The sequence below is a fragment of the Cuculus canorus genome, chromosome 4, assembly GCF_017976375.1.
Source record: "Cuculus canorus isolate bCucCan1 chromosome 4, bCucCan1.pri, whole genome shotgun sequence".
NCBI classification, from domain to species: domain Eukaryota; kingdom Metazoa; phylum Chordata; class Aves; order Cuculiformes; family Cuculidae; genus Cuculus; species Cuculus canorus.
Genome location: NC_071404.1, coordinates 38,462,376 through 38,481,403, shown reverse-complemented (window position 1 = coordinate 38,481,403; position 19,028 = coordinate 38,462,376). Strand labels below are relative to the sequence as shown.

At 35.0% G+C, this 19,028-nt stretch overlaps 1 protein-coding gene across 3 annotated transcripts in view; it reads left to right on the top strand.

Moving 5' to 3' along the window:
* WDR17 (WD repeat domain 17) overlaps positions 1-19,028 on the top strand; it is a 54,123-nt gene that overhangs the window by 12,449 nt on the left and 22,646 nt on the right. For all 3 annotated transcript variants that reach the window (XM_054064595.1, XM_054064594.1, XM_054064593.1), the window contains exons 2-12: positions 6,727-6,855; positions 7,231-7,414; positions 8,085-8,315; positions 9,790-10,041; positions 10,753-10,875; positions 11,161-11,348; positions 12,523-12,691; positions 13,871-13,962; positions 15,115-15,197; positions 16,123-16,209; positions 16,956-17,120. In XM_054064595.1, coding sequence (XP_053920570.1) covers positions 6,733-6,855; positions 7,231-7,414; positions 8,085-8,315; positions 9,790-10,041; positions 10,753-10,875; positions 11,161-11,348; positions 12,523-12,691; positions 13,871-13,962; positions 15,115-15,197; positions 16,123-16,209; positions 16,956-17,120 — 1,697 coding nt within the window. In that variant the 5' untranslated portion in view covers positions 6,727-6,732. The remainder of the gene's footprint in view (positions 1-6,726; positions 6,856-7,230; positions 7,415-8,084; positions 8,316-9,789; positions 10,042-10,752; positions 10,876-11,160; positions 11,349-12,522; positions 12,692-13,870; positions 13,963-15,114; positions 15,198-16,122; positions 16,210-16,955; positions 17,121-19,028) is intronic.

The window sequence follows — 19,028 nt, the reverse complement described above, 5'->3', positions numbered from 1 at the left end:
GCATTTCTCCATGCTCTATTTCAAACCGTGCTATTGCTCTTTATCTTGTTGAAGTTCCACAATAAGGGATATTCTAGTTAAACTATAGAAGTAGTTAGTCAAGATGGTCAAAAATACTCCTTTGTAAGACTTATCCAAGCCATGATTTTTTTTTAATGTCAAACTGTTGGCCTTAGGTTTTCTAAGCAGGTTGTCTATCTTGGATGAATTTTTATTTATTTATTTTAATATCGAATAACTGTTTGTTTCTGTAAAATACAGTCTCAGGTTGCAATTTCCAATCCAGATCTTTTCAAAACTTCAGGAAGAGGTCCAAAACTTCTTCCCTTGTGAAGCCCCATGTACTGTGGTTAAATCAATTCTAGTAGTGATTTGGTTCCGAGTTTATTGTGGAGCTTTAAAATGGCTGTGAACACTAGTATTACAGTTGTTTATTTAAAATTGTCTATTAAATAGTAATGTTCTCTCCTAGTCAGTCTCTGAATAGCTGAATGCACTCATTTTGGACACTTGGAAGTTTATCATAAGTTAGGAAATGTCATCTGCAAATGCTCTTTTCGGTCCTTCAGCAGGGAGCAATGGTCTGCAGGCACAACTCCGACAGACCTGTGGAGAAGGACTTAGGGATGTTGATTGCTGCTTGACCTGAGCCAGCAATGTGCGCTCACAGCCCCGAAGGCCAACCGCATCCTGGGCTGCATCAAAAGAAGTGTGGCCAGCAGGTCGAGGGATGAGATTCTGCCCCTCTATTCTGCTCTTGTGAGACTTCATCTGGAGTATTGTGTCCAGTTCTGGAATCCTCAAGATAAGAAGGATATGGAGCTGTTGGAACAGAGGAGGGCTACAAAGATGATCAGAGGGCTGGAGCACCTCCCGTACAATGACAGGCTGAGAGAGTCGGGCTTGTTCAGCCTGGAGAAGAGAAGGCTCTGAGGACATCTTATAGCAACCTTCTAGTACCTGAAGGGGGCTACAAGAAAGCTGGGGAGGAACTATTTTGCAAAGGCTTGTAGTGATAGGACGAGGGGCAATGGGTATCAACTGGAGAGGGGCAGATTTAGACTAGTCATAAGGAAGAATTTCTTCATGATGAGAGTGGTGAGGCACTGGCACAGGTTGCTCAAGGAAGTTATGGATGCCCCATCCCTGGAGGTGTTTGAGGCCAGGTTGGATGGGCCTTGGGCAGCCTGGTCTATTGGGAGGTGTCCCTGCCCATGGCAGGGGGGTTGGAACTGGATGATCTTTAAGGTCACTTCCGACTCAAACTATTCTATGATTCTATGATTCTTGGTAGGAGTTAATACCTTCACGTTTTTAATATGATAAATTCATTGTACAATATCTGGTGCTTCAAAGTGGTCTCATTGGATAGGGTAATGAATTTGAAACTGTTAGTTTGCACTTCACATTTCATCTCCAATGGGTTTTCCCACAAAGATGGGAAAATATACCCAATGTATTTAAGGAGACATCTCTTTTATATCGCTAAAGATGATCTTTAATTTTTACACTATCATTGACATATTGACAAAAATACACAATCTGGGGACATTAGTCTGGATGCCGGATAACAGGTTTATATGTCAAACATACAGGAGTGACAGCAAGCTTTCCAAATAAGAGAACATAAAAACCTAACTGAAGGTAGCAACAGTAGAAGGAACAGAAGCAGGAGACACCAACACTTTATTGCATATAGCTATCAGAAACTAGAGGTTTGTGTATACAGAAGCATATTGATTAGCAGAAGGATACAGTATATTTACTTTTGTGTAAATATGTACTCACCTGGACAGGTCACATGGACCACGATCGCTAACAGTATGAGCATATGTTATTGATTGTGCTTGATGGGGATACATTTATGAATACTTATAACATGCAAGAACATCGCTTTACAATTAAAGGCTGCCAAGTGATGGATTTAAAGAGCTATTATTATTCTTCAAATATTGTTGCACTACAATTGGGAAATACAATAAGCAGTAAAGTACAAAGTAGCTGAAACAGAGAAAAAAGGAGTTAGGTTAAAATTAAAATGGTGCCTGTTGAAGAGTTGCAGTTGCCAGGCTACTGACACTGTGGTTCTGTGTGTGTGTTGCAGCACAATGCTCATTTTTTTCCTCCTGCATCCTTTAGTAACTGCATTATTCTGTGAACACCACAATTTAGTTCCTTCATCTGCCAGGTGATTTCGTTCTACAACCAAAGCAAGATTTTTTAATTTTGGCAGCAGCAAGGTATTGGAATGAACATGGAAATTCTTAAGTGGTTTTACAAAAAATGATATCCATGCTAAGGTAGGGATTCTTAGACATTTATCTTTAAGTTATTGATATATAGCCAAGTCCTGTGTATCTAGTCCATTCAGTTGTTATTTTTAAATAGTATTAACTCTATGGTATACAGAATTTCAGTGTACTTTTTTTTCTATATTTAGCAACAAGGGAGGACTTAGGACGTTGCTGCTCATGCCAATTGAAAAGAAAGATTTTTGTTGTTCTCCCTCTTTCCTTCATCTCCTTGGAAACCATGGGCATCCTTTGATAGCTTTCCCAGTGTGGTATACATTTTTTACATGCATGGTTTTTTAAGAATCCAATATAATTACTAGCACATCTTTCTTTTGAAATAAAATGCCTTTTTAACAATGAATGGAAAAATATCCATTCTATAAAAATGCAATGTGTGAAATCATATATATCTATATTTATTCAGTTATACTTAATTTCTAGTTTTCTGCCATTTTACACAGGCTGTCCTGATGAATGTTGCTTTCTACATTGTGCTGTAAATTATGTTCAACAGAAATCTGTAATGTCTGAAAAGATCTGCAGGAACTTGCTTTAATGCATGATACTTAGAAGAGAATAAGAGTCAGTATGTCACACAAATGTAATGTCTTCTTGTAGATACTATTGTACTGAATTTCAAAGCAAATGCTTCTATTTAATTACAGTCTTTTTGTAAAGCAGTATATAACTCTTTACAGGGAGCGGGAAATAGTAATGAGTTTAAACCAGAAAATATTAGTAAATAGAGTGCAAATTCGTTTCCTATAGTATAGTTCAGAATATTTTACATATGTAATTTTTTACACATATGTAAATGAAAAAATCTATATGAATAATCAAGGTTTAATAATGCTTCATAAGCATGAACTGATAACTCAGTGAAATAACAATCTATCACAAACCAGCATTTTTTCATCTAAATGTTGATCTTATTTAGTAGACATTTTCATTCAACTATCAAACTTCAAGGAAAATACTACGTTATCAAAAAAAAAAGGTTGTTTCAAACTAAACCTGTGCATGAGGCTTCTATAAGCGAATGTCTTCAAAACTTATTAAAGTTACCTTTTGTCTTTAATGTAAATGTAGAACAAAGAGAAGACAAATCTGTTCTTCTGTTTCACATACAGTACTTAATATTACCTATCCGGTAATGCTTACAGGCATACATTTAGAACTAGGCTGAAATACTTTTATAGCCATTTTATGAGAGTGATTTTCAGACTTGATTAATCTAGCCTGAATTCTAACTAGTGGTGTGTGCCTTTGGAAATGATTAAAATGCTCTAAACTATATAGATATCCTGGTGACATGAAAAAAATACATAAAAGCCTCTTCACAGTTGGTCAGCTGTGTAGAAGACATGGAAACAGTAATGCTAGTAGTGAAACTATATCCAAACCCAAAGTGCTAGTCTGTTTTGTATAATCATGGTAATTGTAAAACCAGTGTAGAGGGCCACCTTCTTTTTGATCTGGATTTCAGCACTTGGGCTTGGAACCCTCCATGTTCTCAACCGCTTAGAATAGTATTTTCCTGTAGACTAGTTTTCTTGTAGTCAGGAATAACTTCTCTCTCTCGTATCAAGGCAGAAAGGAAGATCTACTGAATATGTTAGCAGGATTTTTTTTATACAGATTGCTGCAGAATCCTACAAGATGAATCTGTTGCAGCTCTGAAAGAAACATTTGTGGAATTCTGGTTTAGCATCTATAAGAGATCTTAACTTTGCAGTCAATTTTACCTGTAATCAAACTGCGAATTAAACAAGATTTAAGATAATATTTTCTTACAGATTAAACTTCCTCAAATCAGGAACCTCTTAGCTCCCATCTGAGAAGGTAAAAAAGAGAATCTGTACAGAATTAGTCAAATCATTATTATGAAATAAATATTTGTGTACTTTTAGTGTCTAAAGACACCTAAACATTTAATCAATCTTGCATGCAACAAACCTACAAGCTAAACCTATGATAAATCCAATATTATGCGTCTAATTCTCTTCTACTTCACCATGGCTTTTTTAATGTTTCTTATCTGTTTGCTGACATATGTAGTGCTTTAACCATCATTTTCTGTGGAATCAAGAGCAGAAAGCAAGAGTTCTGGTTCCAGATGTTATTCTGCATTTTAGTAAGTTGTAATGTAATCAACCAGATGACTTTAATTTCAGAAAAAGAGGTTACCAGTTATTTTTTTTACTGAGTCTGTAAAAAGTCTGTGTTGCCCTCCCAGATGCCACAAATCCAAATATTTTTAATTCATATGATTGATACTTTAATTGCACAGAAGGGAGCTCTTTAATTTGTAATTTTACTTAACAGTGAAAGGATACTAAATGACAAAATCTGATATTTGGAGTCTCTTTTTTGTCATTTCATGGTGATGATAATCATTCTTTAAATAATAAGGTAGATTTCTTTCCATGGAACTCGTGTAATTTAGAATGAGATGGGTTGCAAATGAACTGCAAGATGATGCAATTTATAGAACTGTTCCCTCTAGAATCTCCAATTTATTTGCTGCAGAACTCAGAAGTATTAATATTGTTGGAAGAGAAAAAGAGGAAGTCTAATAGCCAAAGTAGTAACTAGTCTGCAGCAGAGCGGTGTCTTGTGACTTGTTTTTCTGTGTATTTCTGTTGTGTTGTAGTACAATCTCCCTTACCAAAGTTTTCAGAGGTTAAACACAAGTGTTTCATTTTCTTTAGACACCTACAAGTCAGTTAGAATCTTCACAGAAAACAATCATACTTGCATCACTGAGAGGTGCACCTAACACTTGGTAAAGTGAACATAGATCTCCTTGTCTTTTAGAGATTATAGTCTCAGCTCTTTGACCTAAGGATCTCATTCTGAATATTCCATGAACTATTTTTCCACATAATGTCCCTTAGTCCGTTAATCTATCTATAGTACAAACATTTCCTTAAATGTGACATTCTATAACGTAATTGGAGGGGTCAGTTTTTGTAAGGACCTTATCTGAGCCCATGCTGAAACACTTAGTGGTATGGTGAAACTCAGCAGAATTTTCCTTCACCAGTCTGCACAAGATGATAACTTTCTGCCAGATCTCTCAGTGATGCAATTACACTTGTTTTCCTGTATTAGGATTTTGCTGCTAGCCCAGCTTAAGTCGTATGTACAAAGAGGTTATCTAAATATTCTATGTATAGGTAGTACTTTCCGTCATGCTCACAGGGTCTTGTTTGGATTGTTGTGACTTCTGTGAAGAAATGATGAGTCCTTTTTGCAGCTATTTGGACCTATTCTGCCATTTGGATCACCACGCTGTTGCAGGCTTTGATCCACGTATTCATCATTTTCAACCACAGTTGCAGTTGTTTGGCCACTGGAGCCTTGTATAGTAATGATAAAGCCACAATTGTTTCTGCAGGTTGATGGAGCAGGAATTGCATCAGTTGTTCAAGGTTCAAGCCAACTGTCATTTGTATCACGTGAAGACTGGTTTCTAAGTGAATTCAAAGAGTCTATAAAAACTGGTGGCCTTTGCTACTTGTCTGCTGCAAATAAATGCAACAAGGCTCATTTTAAATGTTTTCTTAAATCACAAAATCACAGAGTGGTTGAAGTTGGAAGGGACCTCTGGAGGTTATCTTATACAACCTGCCTACGTGTTTTAACAATACCTTTGCAAATGTATTCTTGGTCATAACAGAGTGTGTAAATGGAAAATAGAAAAAAAAGGCAGGCTTATGTGCTGTAAGTAACATTTTGACAGTATTATGAATCCAGTATAGGCAAGGTGGATAATTGGTCTGGCCCAGCAAAGAACTTATTGTGTTTTTATATTGAAGTCAGTTGTTGCCTCATTCCCAGTAGAGCTGGTAGTTTGAGGCTTGATTTGGACAGTGAAGGCTTAGTTTGGTATAAAGTAATACAGTAATGGTGCACTAAGGTTTGTTTTTTATTTTCCATAATTTCCTTCTACTTTTTTTCTTAAACAATAATTATTAAGAAAATTCAGAAAGCTTCTCCGAAATGGAGAAGTGGTTTGAAGACCTTTTCTGATACATTGCTTAACTTACTTAGAAGATAACGCCGTTTTCATTACACTGTAATATAAAAAGTGTTGAACCAGACTACAGAAGAAAATGAAAGTGATGAAGAATAGCTTCAGCTAGTACAAATCAAAAACTATGCAAGTTTTCATGTGCTGTCCCCCTCTATTTTTTTCTCCCAAATGGTGTCCTGTGAATGACATTAAAATCCCTTTCTTGTGTAGCACTGAAGTCTGTGAACATCTGCTTGGCTTTATTTCAGCTACAATCATTTGTACCTCATAAGCATAAGATGTTACTGTTAAAACATAAAGGCTAGCTACATACGTTATTTATGGGAACAGAAATGCTTATTCAGTTCTTTGATATTCTGTACTCTTTTTATGTTACACATTTCTGTTTTAAAGGCAAAAATGTCACAGGTTAAGCAAGTGGGACTTTTAGCTGCTGGATGCCAGCCATGGAACAAGGATGTATGTGCTGCTAGTGGGGATCGATTTGCCTACTGTGCTACCCTTGCAATTTATATTTATCAGGTAAGATAATTTTTATTTAACAGACTAGTTACATTTTTACATTGTTGTCTATCTTGCTTTCAATATTATTCATTCCTATAAATAAAGTGGTTTCGATTTGTGTTTAGATGCAGTTATTAATGGAATATAGTAGTTTATGAGAGAAAAAAAGGATAGACTATTAATAGTGGTTGGGCTAATTAAATATTTAACAACTTTTCTGTCCAAATATTTGAGAAATTAATTTATTGAGATGTCAGGTACCAACAGTTGTTAAATCCACTATAGATTCATCGGTAAATATAATACTGTTATATGAACTATTTGCAAGCCAGTAGTACTTAAAATAACCTTACAAAATATATCTTTTTAAAAGTAATTTTGCTTTATATTTAGCTGGATCACCGATACAATGAATTCAAGCTCCGGGCAATTATGTCTGAGCATAAGAAGACAATCACAGCCATATCTTGGTGTCCCCACAATCCTGACGTATTTGCAAGTGCCAGTGCAGATAGTTTAGTGATTATTTGGAATGTGACGGAACAGAAAGTTGTGGCCAAGCTGGAAAACACAAAAGGTATTTTGGACATGGAGATCTGTTTGATCCGTACAATGTTTTCATCCACTGGTATCAGAAATATTTTATATAGAGTAAATTTGAGGTGTTTAGTAGCCAGAGGTTTAACAATTGTATTGCATGATATTGTCAGATTTGTTGCAAATAATTTTAGAAAATAATGATAGCGTGCATGAGTAAGTTGTTCTGAACCATCTAGTAATTGGTAAAGAAAGAGGTTATTCTTTTTTCTAAATAACTTGACCAATTCAAGAATTTATTTTGCCATTGATTTCTTGTTGAGCAGGCAAAAAAAACCCTGTTTTTTTCCATCACTGTATAAAAGAGTAAATAATTACATTTTAAACCTTGTGTGTTTTCATGATAACTTTACAGAAATCAAAGCAAATAAAATGTGCCCTTCAGCAGATTCAAGTACAAATTATCAGTGAATTTGAAAAACAGTTTTTGTTAAAATGCCCTCTCTCAGGACTTGAAACTGCTGATTAGGAAATTGTAGAAGTTTACAGGGTTACAGGTCTATTTGCCACCTCACCTTGTTCAGTTCTAATTCATTTATTTCTATCAAAACCAGTACCTGTATTTCTGTCAGGTGTTCTTGACTCCTGCATTTACATTCTTGGAAAATAGGTGCAACCTGGTTCTTACAAGGTTTACCTGTATTTTTCAGGAATTCCTGCGTCACTTAGCTGGTGCTGGAATGCAGGTGATGCAGTTGCATTTGTGTCCCACAGAGGTCCGTTGTACATTTGGACTATCTCAGGACCTGACAGTGGGGTAACTGTGCATAGAGAAGCACATAGTTTCTTGTCGGATATCAGTCTATTTAGATGGCATCCAAAGAAAAATGGAAAAGTAGTATTTGGACATACGGATGGAAGCCTATCTATTTTTCAGCCAGGTAAAAGCTGATATGGTAAAGTGTTTATTTTTATCTCTCTCTCTCTCTTATTTTTGCCTCTGTATATGTGTGTAATTCTGCACTTTTTTTCATTTAGATTTTGTAATGTATGCGCATATATAAAACTTGTTCTTAGTTCATAGTATTCCTACTTCTTCCATATCACAAAAGTATGTTTTCTTAGATACAAAGAAAATGCTCTGTGCTCTTTATCTTCTCCCTTTTGTGACCAAGATAATATTGCAGTTTTCAATTAGTACAATAAGCTGGTTTTTTAGGGAATAACAACTATGATCATCTACTGAACTATATTTCCCAGCAAGTTTGGTCTTCTGAATGGGCTGACTTGAATCTTTCACTTAGTCTCTCATTTGCTTGCATTTGTTCTAGAGCCCTATGCTTCATATTCTAGAGTCATCTGCATTTTTGTAGGTAGAATCTCATGTCATATATGAAATTATCTTCATGATTCTGTTCTATCAGACAATACATGGTAAAATATTTCTCTGAAATTTGTGCATACTTCATAAATACTCCAATAATTTGCTAGTGAATGTGTCTTGTTGATAAGCTCCTTTGAAGCTAAAATGTAACGCTCTTTCATAAATAGCTTTCTGTATTAGGTGGACTATTTAATTTTTTTTTTTTCTGGCTACTTCTTTTTCCTCCAGTAAAAAACATTTTTCAACTTTGTGAACCTTCTTAATAAATTCATTAGAATTGAAAAGAAACTGTTGCACTTTAGCCTTTAAAGATTAACTTCTCAGGTTTTAGTTTTTAAACTGTTTAGAATTTCACTTCCTCAAAATTATTCAAGGAAAGTAGTACATTTTCTTTTGGATCATTTTAAGTGTTTTTTAAACCTGAAAATGCTTTTGATGTACAGTGTGCAAAAACGTGAAATACATGTAAAAAACTTTAGCCAAATAGGGTTGTTGGTTGATTTTTTAATGTGGCAAAATAATCACTGATCTGCAGAGGTCTACTTACAAGTTAATTGTCAGAACTGGGTAGTAAACTTTACTATGTGGGATGAGTTAGTACAACAAATTAATTTGCATTCAAGAAGTACAACTACAACTGAAGTACCATAAAGCTTCCATTTAAAGCCCACACTTGTATGCAATAAGAAATCTGAGTATTTTAATTCACAGGATTAGATTCTGGCTTTTACTCATGGAAATTGTTAAGACAATGTATATGATTTAACATACTTTTCCTTAATAAATAGTTATGTTAGACCTGGCCGCTGTTTCTATTTTTGATGGTATTAAAAAGAAAGTAGGATCTGATAGAGCCAAAAGCACTTTAACCTAAATATTGCAAAGCCAGCTTCATTAATTTCACTGCTACAGACAGTAGAGCAGGCTGCTAAAAACTGCAAAGTGAAAAAAAATGTTTCCAAACCTTGTCACTATTCAAAGGGTATAATTGATTTCATTTTGAAATAATCTGTTTCCTTGTGCTCTTTAAGGTTCTAAAAATCAGAAACATGTCTTGAGACCAGAGTCTCTTGAAGGAACAGATGAAGAGGATCCAGTTACAGCTCTGGAGTGGGACCCTTTGTCAACTGACTACTTACTTGTTGCTAATTTACATAATGGTATTCGACTAGTTGATTCTGAATCTCTGTCCTGTATCACAAATTTTAATTTTCCCAGCGCAGCAGCATCTGTTCAATGTTTAGCCTGGGTTTCTAGTGCACCTGGAATGTTTATAACTGGAGGTAAGCCTTATATTTCCAGATTTATGCAAAGGTAATAACTCTAGGACTGAGTCTTCAAAATTGGTACTTCAAGTTTGGTCTTTATTTCTTAGCATTTCTACTAATAAAATCATACATGCATTGTACAAAAAAAAATACATAAGACTGTAGAAAAGAGCAGAAGAGTACACTGAGAAGTTTTTGCTTATTTTGTATTCGTTGGGCATGTAAACCATTTTTTATACTAAGTAATATTTTCTTCATGCACACTCTAGCAACAAAGTGAGAGTTACTTTGAGAATACGAATAAAAATGCGTTTTACTAGTGGATGTTACTTCTTGTTCCCCTGCTTTTCTTTCTTCTTTTTAGCATTTAAAAGAAAATCTACTATATTTTGTAACTCTTTTCTACACCATTGACGTTGGGGTTTAGGTTGAAGTATTAATGGGTAAGGAAGGTGAGACTGAGACTATTTTATAATGGGACGGTTTCCATAGAGTTTATCTACTGAAGTTTAAATAACCAATGTTAATAATTATTGTTGTTAATAGGGGTATTACCATGGAGATGACAATGCCTGCTTATACAATACTTCTTAGTATCCTAAGTTTAATTTATTGTTGTATTTTTGTTTAAATCAGCCCTTAAACTGCATACTTCTGTGTAGAATAAAAGGAGAATAATAAATCAAAAGAATAAATGGCTTTGTATTTTTTTTTTTTAAACCTCAGATTCTCAGGTTGGTGTGTTACGTATATGGAATGTTTCACGTACAACACCTATAGATAATTTTAAATTGAAGAAAACTGGATTCCATGGTTTGCATGTGCTAAGTTCTCCACCAAAGAAAAAGCGTAAGTGTAGTTTTGGTTGTTATTCAAGGCAATGGCTGCAAGGTAAAAAAATCTCTTTAAGTTTGTGTCGACTCTGCGGTTCTTAATAAAGTACCCTTTAGTGACAGTGGACTAGAAAAATGTGCACTTTATAAGGTCCTTTTTTAGTAGGCCAGGCTTTATACAGGAATTCTGCGTTTCCTTTGTTTTTAATCTCATTTGAATACAAAGCATTTTACTCTCTACAGTTGTTATTAAACGGGGAAAAAAATAACCTGTTTATATATTTTGCTTCATTTTTTTAAGCATGTCCAGCTCAGCATCCTACTAAAATTCGCCATACATCCTCAACAAGTGAGGCTGTTCCTCCTCCAACTTTAACCCAAAACCAAGCATTTTCTCTTCCTCCTGGTCATGCTGTCTGTTGCTTCATGGATGGTGGAGTTGGGCTTTATGACATGGGAGCCAAAAAGTGGGATTTCCTTAGAGATATGGTATGTTTCATCTCTGTCTTTGGAATGAGAATTTATTTGACTTATAATCTTCTAAAAGGAAAAAAAATGGAGAATAAAGTCTCTGCAGTACTGAAAAACAGTTTCTATCATTAAAAAGAGTCTAGATTTCTAGGAAACAAAATGACAATTGTGAAGTTGAAAGTAATTCTTTATCATAAAAGACTGAATCATTTTGAAAATATTCTGACAGTTTATTTTCATCCAGAAATAAAGATTTAAGGGTTTGTAGGCTTTTACAACTGAAATTTTAATTTGATGGCCTCAGAAATATTAACTGGAGGGGTTTTTTTGATCCAGAATAAAAGTCAAGTCAGAGAGAAGGTACGTGCAACTCACATGGTGAGGTCACTCAGTTTAAAATTACAAAGACCAAATTATTAAATCCTCTTTGATGCAGAAATTCAAAACTGGGTTTATCATGTGTTTTGTAAGCCTGTTCTTCATTGGGCATTTGTCTACTCTTGAAGATTATTCTCATCTCCTATTTTTCTGTTCCCTTTTCATTGGAAGAACCTGAATAATTTTCAGCTGTACTCCCATACATGTTGGAACAGAGACTGCTGGTTGGTCTTCTTTTTCCATTTTTAATGATTTTTGTCCTGTAAAGCAGCTGAGATAATATATCAGGTTAGATTCTATGAATGCACGTCTTGGAAAACAAGAAACTGACACATGACATTTCTAATGGATTGAAGTTTAAACTACAATAGAGCATTAGACAGTATTTAGGACGTGGAAAATTCAATGGAATACTGGAAAACTTATAGAACATGGTCAACATAAAGCTTTATCTTTTCAGTTTTAAAAAATTTTATTTTCTTGATGGTGTTTTTTTTTTTTTTTTAGCTTAAAATTTTTAATTCCATTTTTTAGCAACTTGGTTCCGATGAAAAATGCTAGCAAGTCCCTGGCATTGTTGTTTCAGGGCAGAATTTTTGTCTTTAATAGTAATCTGTGAAAGAGAGGACTGTTATAGGCCAAGCTATTTTATGCCTTTTGATTTTGACTGATGAGCCATAGCATAGAAGTTTTTTGGAAGTCATGATTCATCTCACATGTTATAATATAATGTATTCTAGAGTTTGATCTAGAGTTGGACTTCTGAAAAAAATCAAATGTAGTAAAAATGGATTAAATATTTGTTTCATTTAAGGGACATGTTGAGACCATCTTTGATTGCAAATTCAAACCTGATAACCCTGATCTTCTTGCTACAGCTTCATTTGATGGCACAATAAAAGTTTGGGACATAAATACTTTAACAGCGGTTTACACATCTCCTGGTAATGAGGGGGTTATTTATTCCATTTCTTGGGCTCCAGGTAAGAATATTTTGCTTTAGGTCTAAATGTTCTTTGAGTTAGCATTAACTAGTACCTATCTGCATTATAAAAATATTAGTTTGAGATAGAAGGGTATCTTGTAAGGTTTAAACATAACTGAACTATTATCTGTAAAACCTATAGGATTCAATTCAGTCTTGCATATTGATTTAAAAAAATAAAAAATAAATTAAGCTAATTGGAAGCATGTGCTTCCAAGTTCAGTTCCTTGCCATCCCATGCAAAAGTTCCTGCCCATCGCAGACAGAAATTTTGCTGCTTCTTTCACATCCCTTTTCACATCCCTTGCTCGTAGAGAATTTCTGTCCACTTTGTACTATCATTTATCTTCATTCCTAATATATAATGCAATGCATGTCACCAGTTTTACTTGGTCTTAAAAGGCCTTTAAACATAATGATTTTTTTTTCCCTATCATTCTCCTCCCTGAATCTCTTTCTATCTTATGTATATCCCTTTCTGGACTTCACCTGCATAGATTGCCTTTTCTGCCTCTAAAGTGTGGTATAAAATAACAGTCAAAACTTATATATAAATGTGCCGTATAGCTATTTAGGAAAAGTTATAGTTATACTGGGATAGAAGGTGACTGTGGTGAGGAGAATTTGCTGTCTTTTATATTAGGCCTAAATTCTCCCTATGGAGTCATATATTCAGATTTTCTGCCCTGTAGAGTGTGGTTAGAAATTCAAGTACATTCTTGATGGGCTTAAGTGCAGCAGCGGTGCAAGATTCAGAAAACAAAGTACTGTTACATGTTTTGTCACATTATTCCTGATTTGTCTTAATTCATAGGGAACTTTAAAAGAAAATGCTCTAATTCCTACAACTTTAAGTTTGAAACATTAAGATTGTATCTCTTTTTCAGTTTGTCATATGCATCATGGACATTATTTCCTTGCCACCTTAACTGCAAGACTTTCAGCAGTCATTGAGAATATTTTTTGCAACAATGTATTTTTTTTTTTGCCCTTTCCTCAAAATACCATGTAGAAAATTGGTAACTGTGACTTAGTGTCAAGTGCTGGCCTAAAGCTATGAAAAACTGTTGTTTATGTCTCATTGATGTCTTCTGTTTGTATTACATTTCTTGACTTTAAAATAGAAGCAATATTGTCAAACAATATTGTGAGATCTTACAAATAACTTTCTCTTTAGGAGATCTGAACTGCATAGCAGGTGCAACGTCCAGAAATGGTGGCTTCATCTGGGATGTCCTAAAAGGCAAAATGATAACCAGATTCAGTGAGGTAAAATGAAATTATATCTTTTTTTTGTCTATGTGAAACGTAAGTTAATTGTTCCCTCTAGTGTCAATAAATAAAGATGGGTCAAAGCTCATAATTCTTTTAAAGGTACTACAATATAAAAATCTGTAGAATTAATTATGAGGGTGCCAGTTTATCTCTGAGGCTGAAGTACTTTTATTTCTTCAGGCTGGGTTTGTGACGTTGAGAATGATGAAGCACTAGGTCGTCTCCATTATCTTAAAATTGATCCTGTAGTGATATACAGCAAAAGCATAACTTTCTTAAATGTGTAAATGTATATGGACATATAGAGTTTAATGGGTATCAAAATGTAAGGTGATGTTCTGTGTTTTCAGACATAAAGCCCAGAAAAACTGTTCAGTGCCTGAAGTCTAGACAAATAAAGCTTCATTTTGCAGCACGTGAAGCCGTATGCTTTATTTAGAATCTTGCCTTGTATTACCTGAAATCTATGCATGCATTTGCAAGTCCTAAAACAGCAGCATAATTGTTATTGGCAGAAAGAGCTATTTCATACTATGTCGTAGTATTCTATACTATTTTGTGTATTCTTAGTATAAAGCTGAAATCATCAGATTATACAGACATAATTAGCTCTGCTATCTGCATCAGAGGACAAAGAATGCTCTTTAGAAAGATGATAGGGGGTGTGGTGCAGTAAACAATTCTACACACATACTTACATTCAAGAGTTTCTAACGTTCAGAAGATTTGCACTTGTGCTACTAAATATCTTCTCTCAAACACTTGTCAGGAAGATGTTTTACTTAAATTTTCACATACTGCAATTATTCATGCCCACTAACTTAATTATTCCAGCAAGTAGCTAACTTAATTCAAGGTTCAGGTTCATATAGTTGTGGCTTGCTCATTCTTCAACTTAATGCAGTTTTGTCTCTTGGAACCTGGAAAGTATGGCATGTTTTCTGTCTCTGTCCTCAGTCCCAATTTTTTGGACTTGGATTTTTAAATATCCCAGCTATGTTGGGAACTCATTATAACGTGGTTTTGTACAGTATACTTTATTGGGAGAAAAGGGCCCATACAAAAATAAAACTTAAAAGATGAGTCAATAGATGAGAAAAAAGGGTGAATTATTTCTTATTGATAGGTATTTTGCATTTTTTGAAGCATGGAAAGAATGGAATCTTCTGCATTGCCTGGAGTCATAAAGATTCCAAAAGAATAGCAACCTGCAGCAGTGATGGATTCTGGTGAGTGTTTTTGAATGAAGAAAAAAATTGCTAAAAGCACTTCTCAAGTTAGTAAAATTTGACAGTGATACTATCAGTGATTAATTTTATAACTGTTCTTAGTGGCCAAAGCTTGGATTATATTCATCTCATATACTTGTTAAGAGAGGTTTTTCATGATTTTAAGGAAAAAATAATTAAGGAAATCTTTGCAAAAGGAATAGTGTCTAAGACACTCTGATAGTGAAACTGAATATTGATTTTTATTTAGCCAAGAATGTTCTTGTATATTTCGTATCTGTAGATGTGGAGGACACTCTTCAGAAGCTATCCCACTTGTCTTCAGTTTTTAATTCTTTTTTTTAAGCTTCTTATTTCAAGGACAAGGAATCCCTATTTTAGAACCAAGTAATTGCAATTGTGTTATTACAGTGTATAATAGTTTATTTGTAATAACCTGCACATTCCTATTGAGAAGAATATAGCATGTATTGTATTTTAGGACATTCTTAAGTCCTTTTTCATTCTTTTCATTTGCTACTCGTGTTATTTCAATTCAAACATAATAAGAGAATGAATTTTAGAAAACAGTCAATCAATTTTATTTTTTTTTAGTTCTTTTTTCCCCCTCGATCTATTTGTACCTTAAAGCTATAGCTGTAACTTAGATTTTGGGCTGTGAGGATCCTTTCGGGGAAGAAGGTACTACAGTAGATATCTTTAGAGCCCCCTGAGGGAATATTGATTCTGAAGTCCAATTAAGTGTTTTGTTGTGAAATATGTAGTTTGCCTTGTAGTTGAGGGGCTGTAGGAATAAAGATTCCTCATATCGTTTCTGTACACTTTTTTTGCTCTCTGCCTTATTTTCACAGAGGCAAGTATAACTTTTGGATAGCCTATTAAGAATGCTTTTTTCCTCATAATATTGCATTGTAATTGATTTCAGTATTATTCGAACCATTGATGGCAAGGTTCTTCACAAGTACAAACATCCAGCTGCAGTCTTTGGCTGTGATTGGAGTCAAAACAACAAGTAAGTAAGAATTAACCCAAAGAACCGATACTGTTTACTATTTAAGTGGGTTACCAAAAAAATAACATGAAGTGTGATATTTATTGTGAAATTAGAGCACTGAAATTCTTTCTGTTTCACAGCAGAATATGTCTGTAGCAGCTCTATATTCCCTCTATATTCTCAGTGGTGTACTTGATTGCCTACCATGTTAATGTGTTGAGCAGGACTAGAACTACTTTCAGAAGAGGATCTTGTCATATTGATGGGAGAAAAAAATATTCCCTGGCTGAATATATAATGGGGAAAGAAAAACAACTCGGGCATTTAATACAAGGAAAGCGAGGTTTAGCTAGATTTGGTTTGATTTAATGACTGCTAAGTTATAGATACAGCAATGAATTAGCCTGTGATATATGTTAATTTTGCAGATAATTATGAATAACAATATAGGAATATTTTGTAAAAATAATTTATACACTAATTCAGTTCTGTTAATAGTTGTGTGTTGGGTGCTTGGTGAGACTAGTGCAAATACTATTGCCTGTGGCAACTAATGGATCTTTATCAGTTTGGGGTTTTTTTTCCCTGATTCAGTATATTTAATTGGGTTATCAATAACTACATCATAAAGAGACAGAGGAGAAGCCAAAATTAGCTGATTTTTACAGTAAATTGCAAAGTACACATTGTATTTATTTTAAATTTTTAAAAAGAGTACTTTTGATGATCCCGGTGACCAAAGATTTTTCTGTTTTATTTTGCAGAGATATGATAGCTACTGGTTGTGAGGACAAAAATGTTCGTGTTTACTACTTGGCAACCAGCTCTGATCAGCCACTGAAAATTTTTACAGGGCATACTGCAAAGGTGTTTCATGTACGGTGGTCTCCTCTGAGAGAAGGAATCCTCTGTAGCGGCTCTGATGATGGGTGTGTATTTCTGAACTATTAGAAAACTTAAAAACTCAAGCAGGACTATTAGAGAAACTCAAGGTCTTTAGTTGTACTCGTGCTGGCACCTTCAGAAACCCTGTGAATAATACAGTAGTCTAAATCTCTGCCTTGTTCAGATTCAGGCTATAGCTTTGCTTTTAGCTTAATACAGGTTAATTATCTAAAATTGTCACAACTGCTGTAGCAATGCAACTTCCCAAATGTTTTCCCAAGTGTAGTGTTAGTGACTGATACCCATTACTTCCAGGAATGATTCAAGAAAGCTAAGGCATGCGTACGTTATGTCTAAAGATATGAGTGCAAGACCTGCTCTTACTTGATGTCTTTCAAAAGTATGACTAAGTAGGATCTATGGAGATTCTAAGTGGGTGCTTGGTACTTCTATTTTGTTCATTCTTATGACATTTTTTGAGGGAGAGTGCATCAGTCTTTTTTCTATGGAATGATTTTTCTGTGATTCTAAGCTGCTTCCCTGCACAGAATACAAAACCTTTCTGTAAAACAGCACAAGTTTGGAGTATTGCTTTCTATCACTTTCCCCAATATCATCCATTAGTTGTCTATGCTTGCAGCAAAATCTGTAGTTCATAGTGTAATGATCCAGAAAAGAAACTAATTTGACAACAAACTTTTTATGTGTAAATCCTCTCTATTTCACATAAGTAAGAAGTAGTGAATCCAAAATTCTGTCATTGTGTCATTATAAGATATTCTGATTTTGTTACCAATCATAAATATGTAATAAGTCTTGATTACAGAGGGTTTTCCAGAACAGTTATACTTTCGCTTTGAGGGATGGGGATCATAACCTCGTCCCAGGTAACACAGAAAGCAAGCAATCTTTTGTGTTTATTATACTTGGAAACACGTCAGTTTGTAATCAAACTGAGAATTATTTCAGATGACCTGTTGAACACCTAGGCTCATACAGTGCATAGCAACAGTATGCAAAGATCACACATCAGCACAAATTGCAGTAGGACAACGTACATGTAAATATATGAAATGATTTTTCTAGCTTGTGGATTCTGGTTTGTGACACAAGTTCCATCAAATGGCCCCTCTGCAGCACTGGAGAAACTGTAATAGGTGCCTATGCTGCCATGATAAGCTTTGGTAATACATATGATAATGTAATAAAATTTAGCCAGAATTATGATGAGCTTTTTAAGAAACTGAACTTCTAACCTCTTAATTTTGTAGTTGGCTCAATTAACTGTACCCGGCTATAGCAACTACTGAAAATAAAAGAAAATGTTGGAAACTTACTTTGTTAAATGCCAAGAAAAAATTAGTGAGAAAGCTGGTATGAATTCTTCCTCTTTGTCTGTCTCATTGTGATTGATGAGATTTTCACAGTTTAAGATAGTCTGGTGTCCTCTTCTGTCATGTGACGGAGAGGAGAGGAGAAGGAGAGGAGAGGGAGAGGAGAGGAAATATTTCCATTGGAAGGGACCTACAACAATCATCTAGTCCAACTGTCTGTCTGGATTTCAGGGCTAACAAAAAGTTAAAGCATGGTATTAAAGGCATTGTCCAAATGCCTCAAACACTGACAGGCTTGGGGCATCAACCACCTCTCTAGGAAGCCTGTTCCAGTGTTTGACCACCCTCTTGGTAAAGAAATGCTTCCTAACGTCAAGTCTCAGCCTCTCCTATGCAGCTTTCAAACATGCATCCTATCATTGAATACCAGGGAAGAGAGATCAGCACCTCCCTTTCCACTTCCCCCCCCCCGCCCCTCAGGAAAGAGTAACGAGGTCACCTCTCAGCCTTCTTTTCTCCAAACTGGGCAAGCACAAAGTCCTTAGCTGCTCCTTCAGACATTTCTTCTATCCCTTTTTAACAGATTTGTTCCCTTCCTCTGGACACATCCAAGGACCT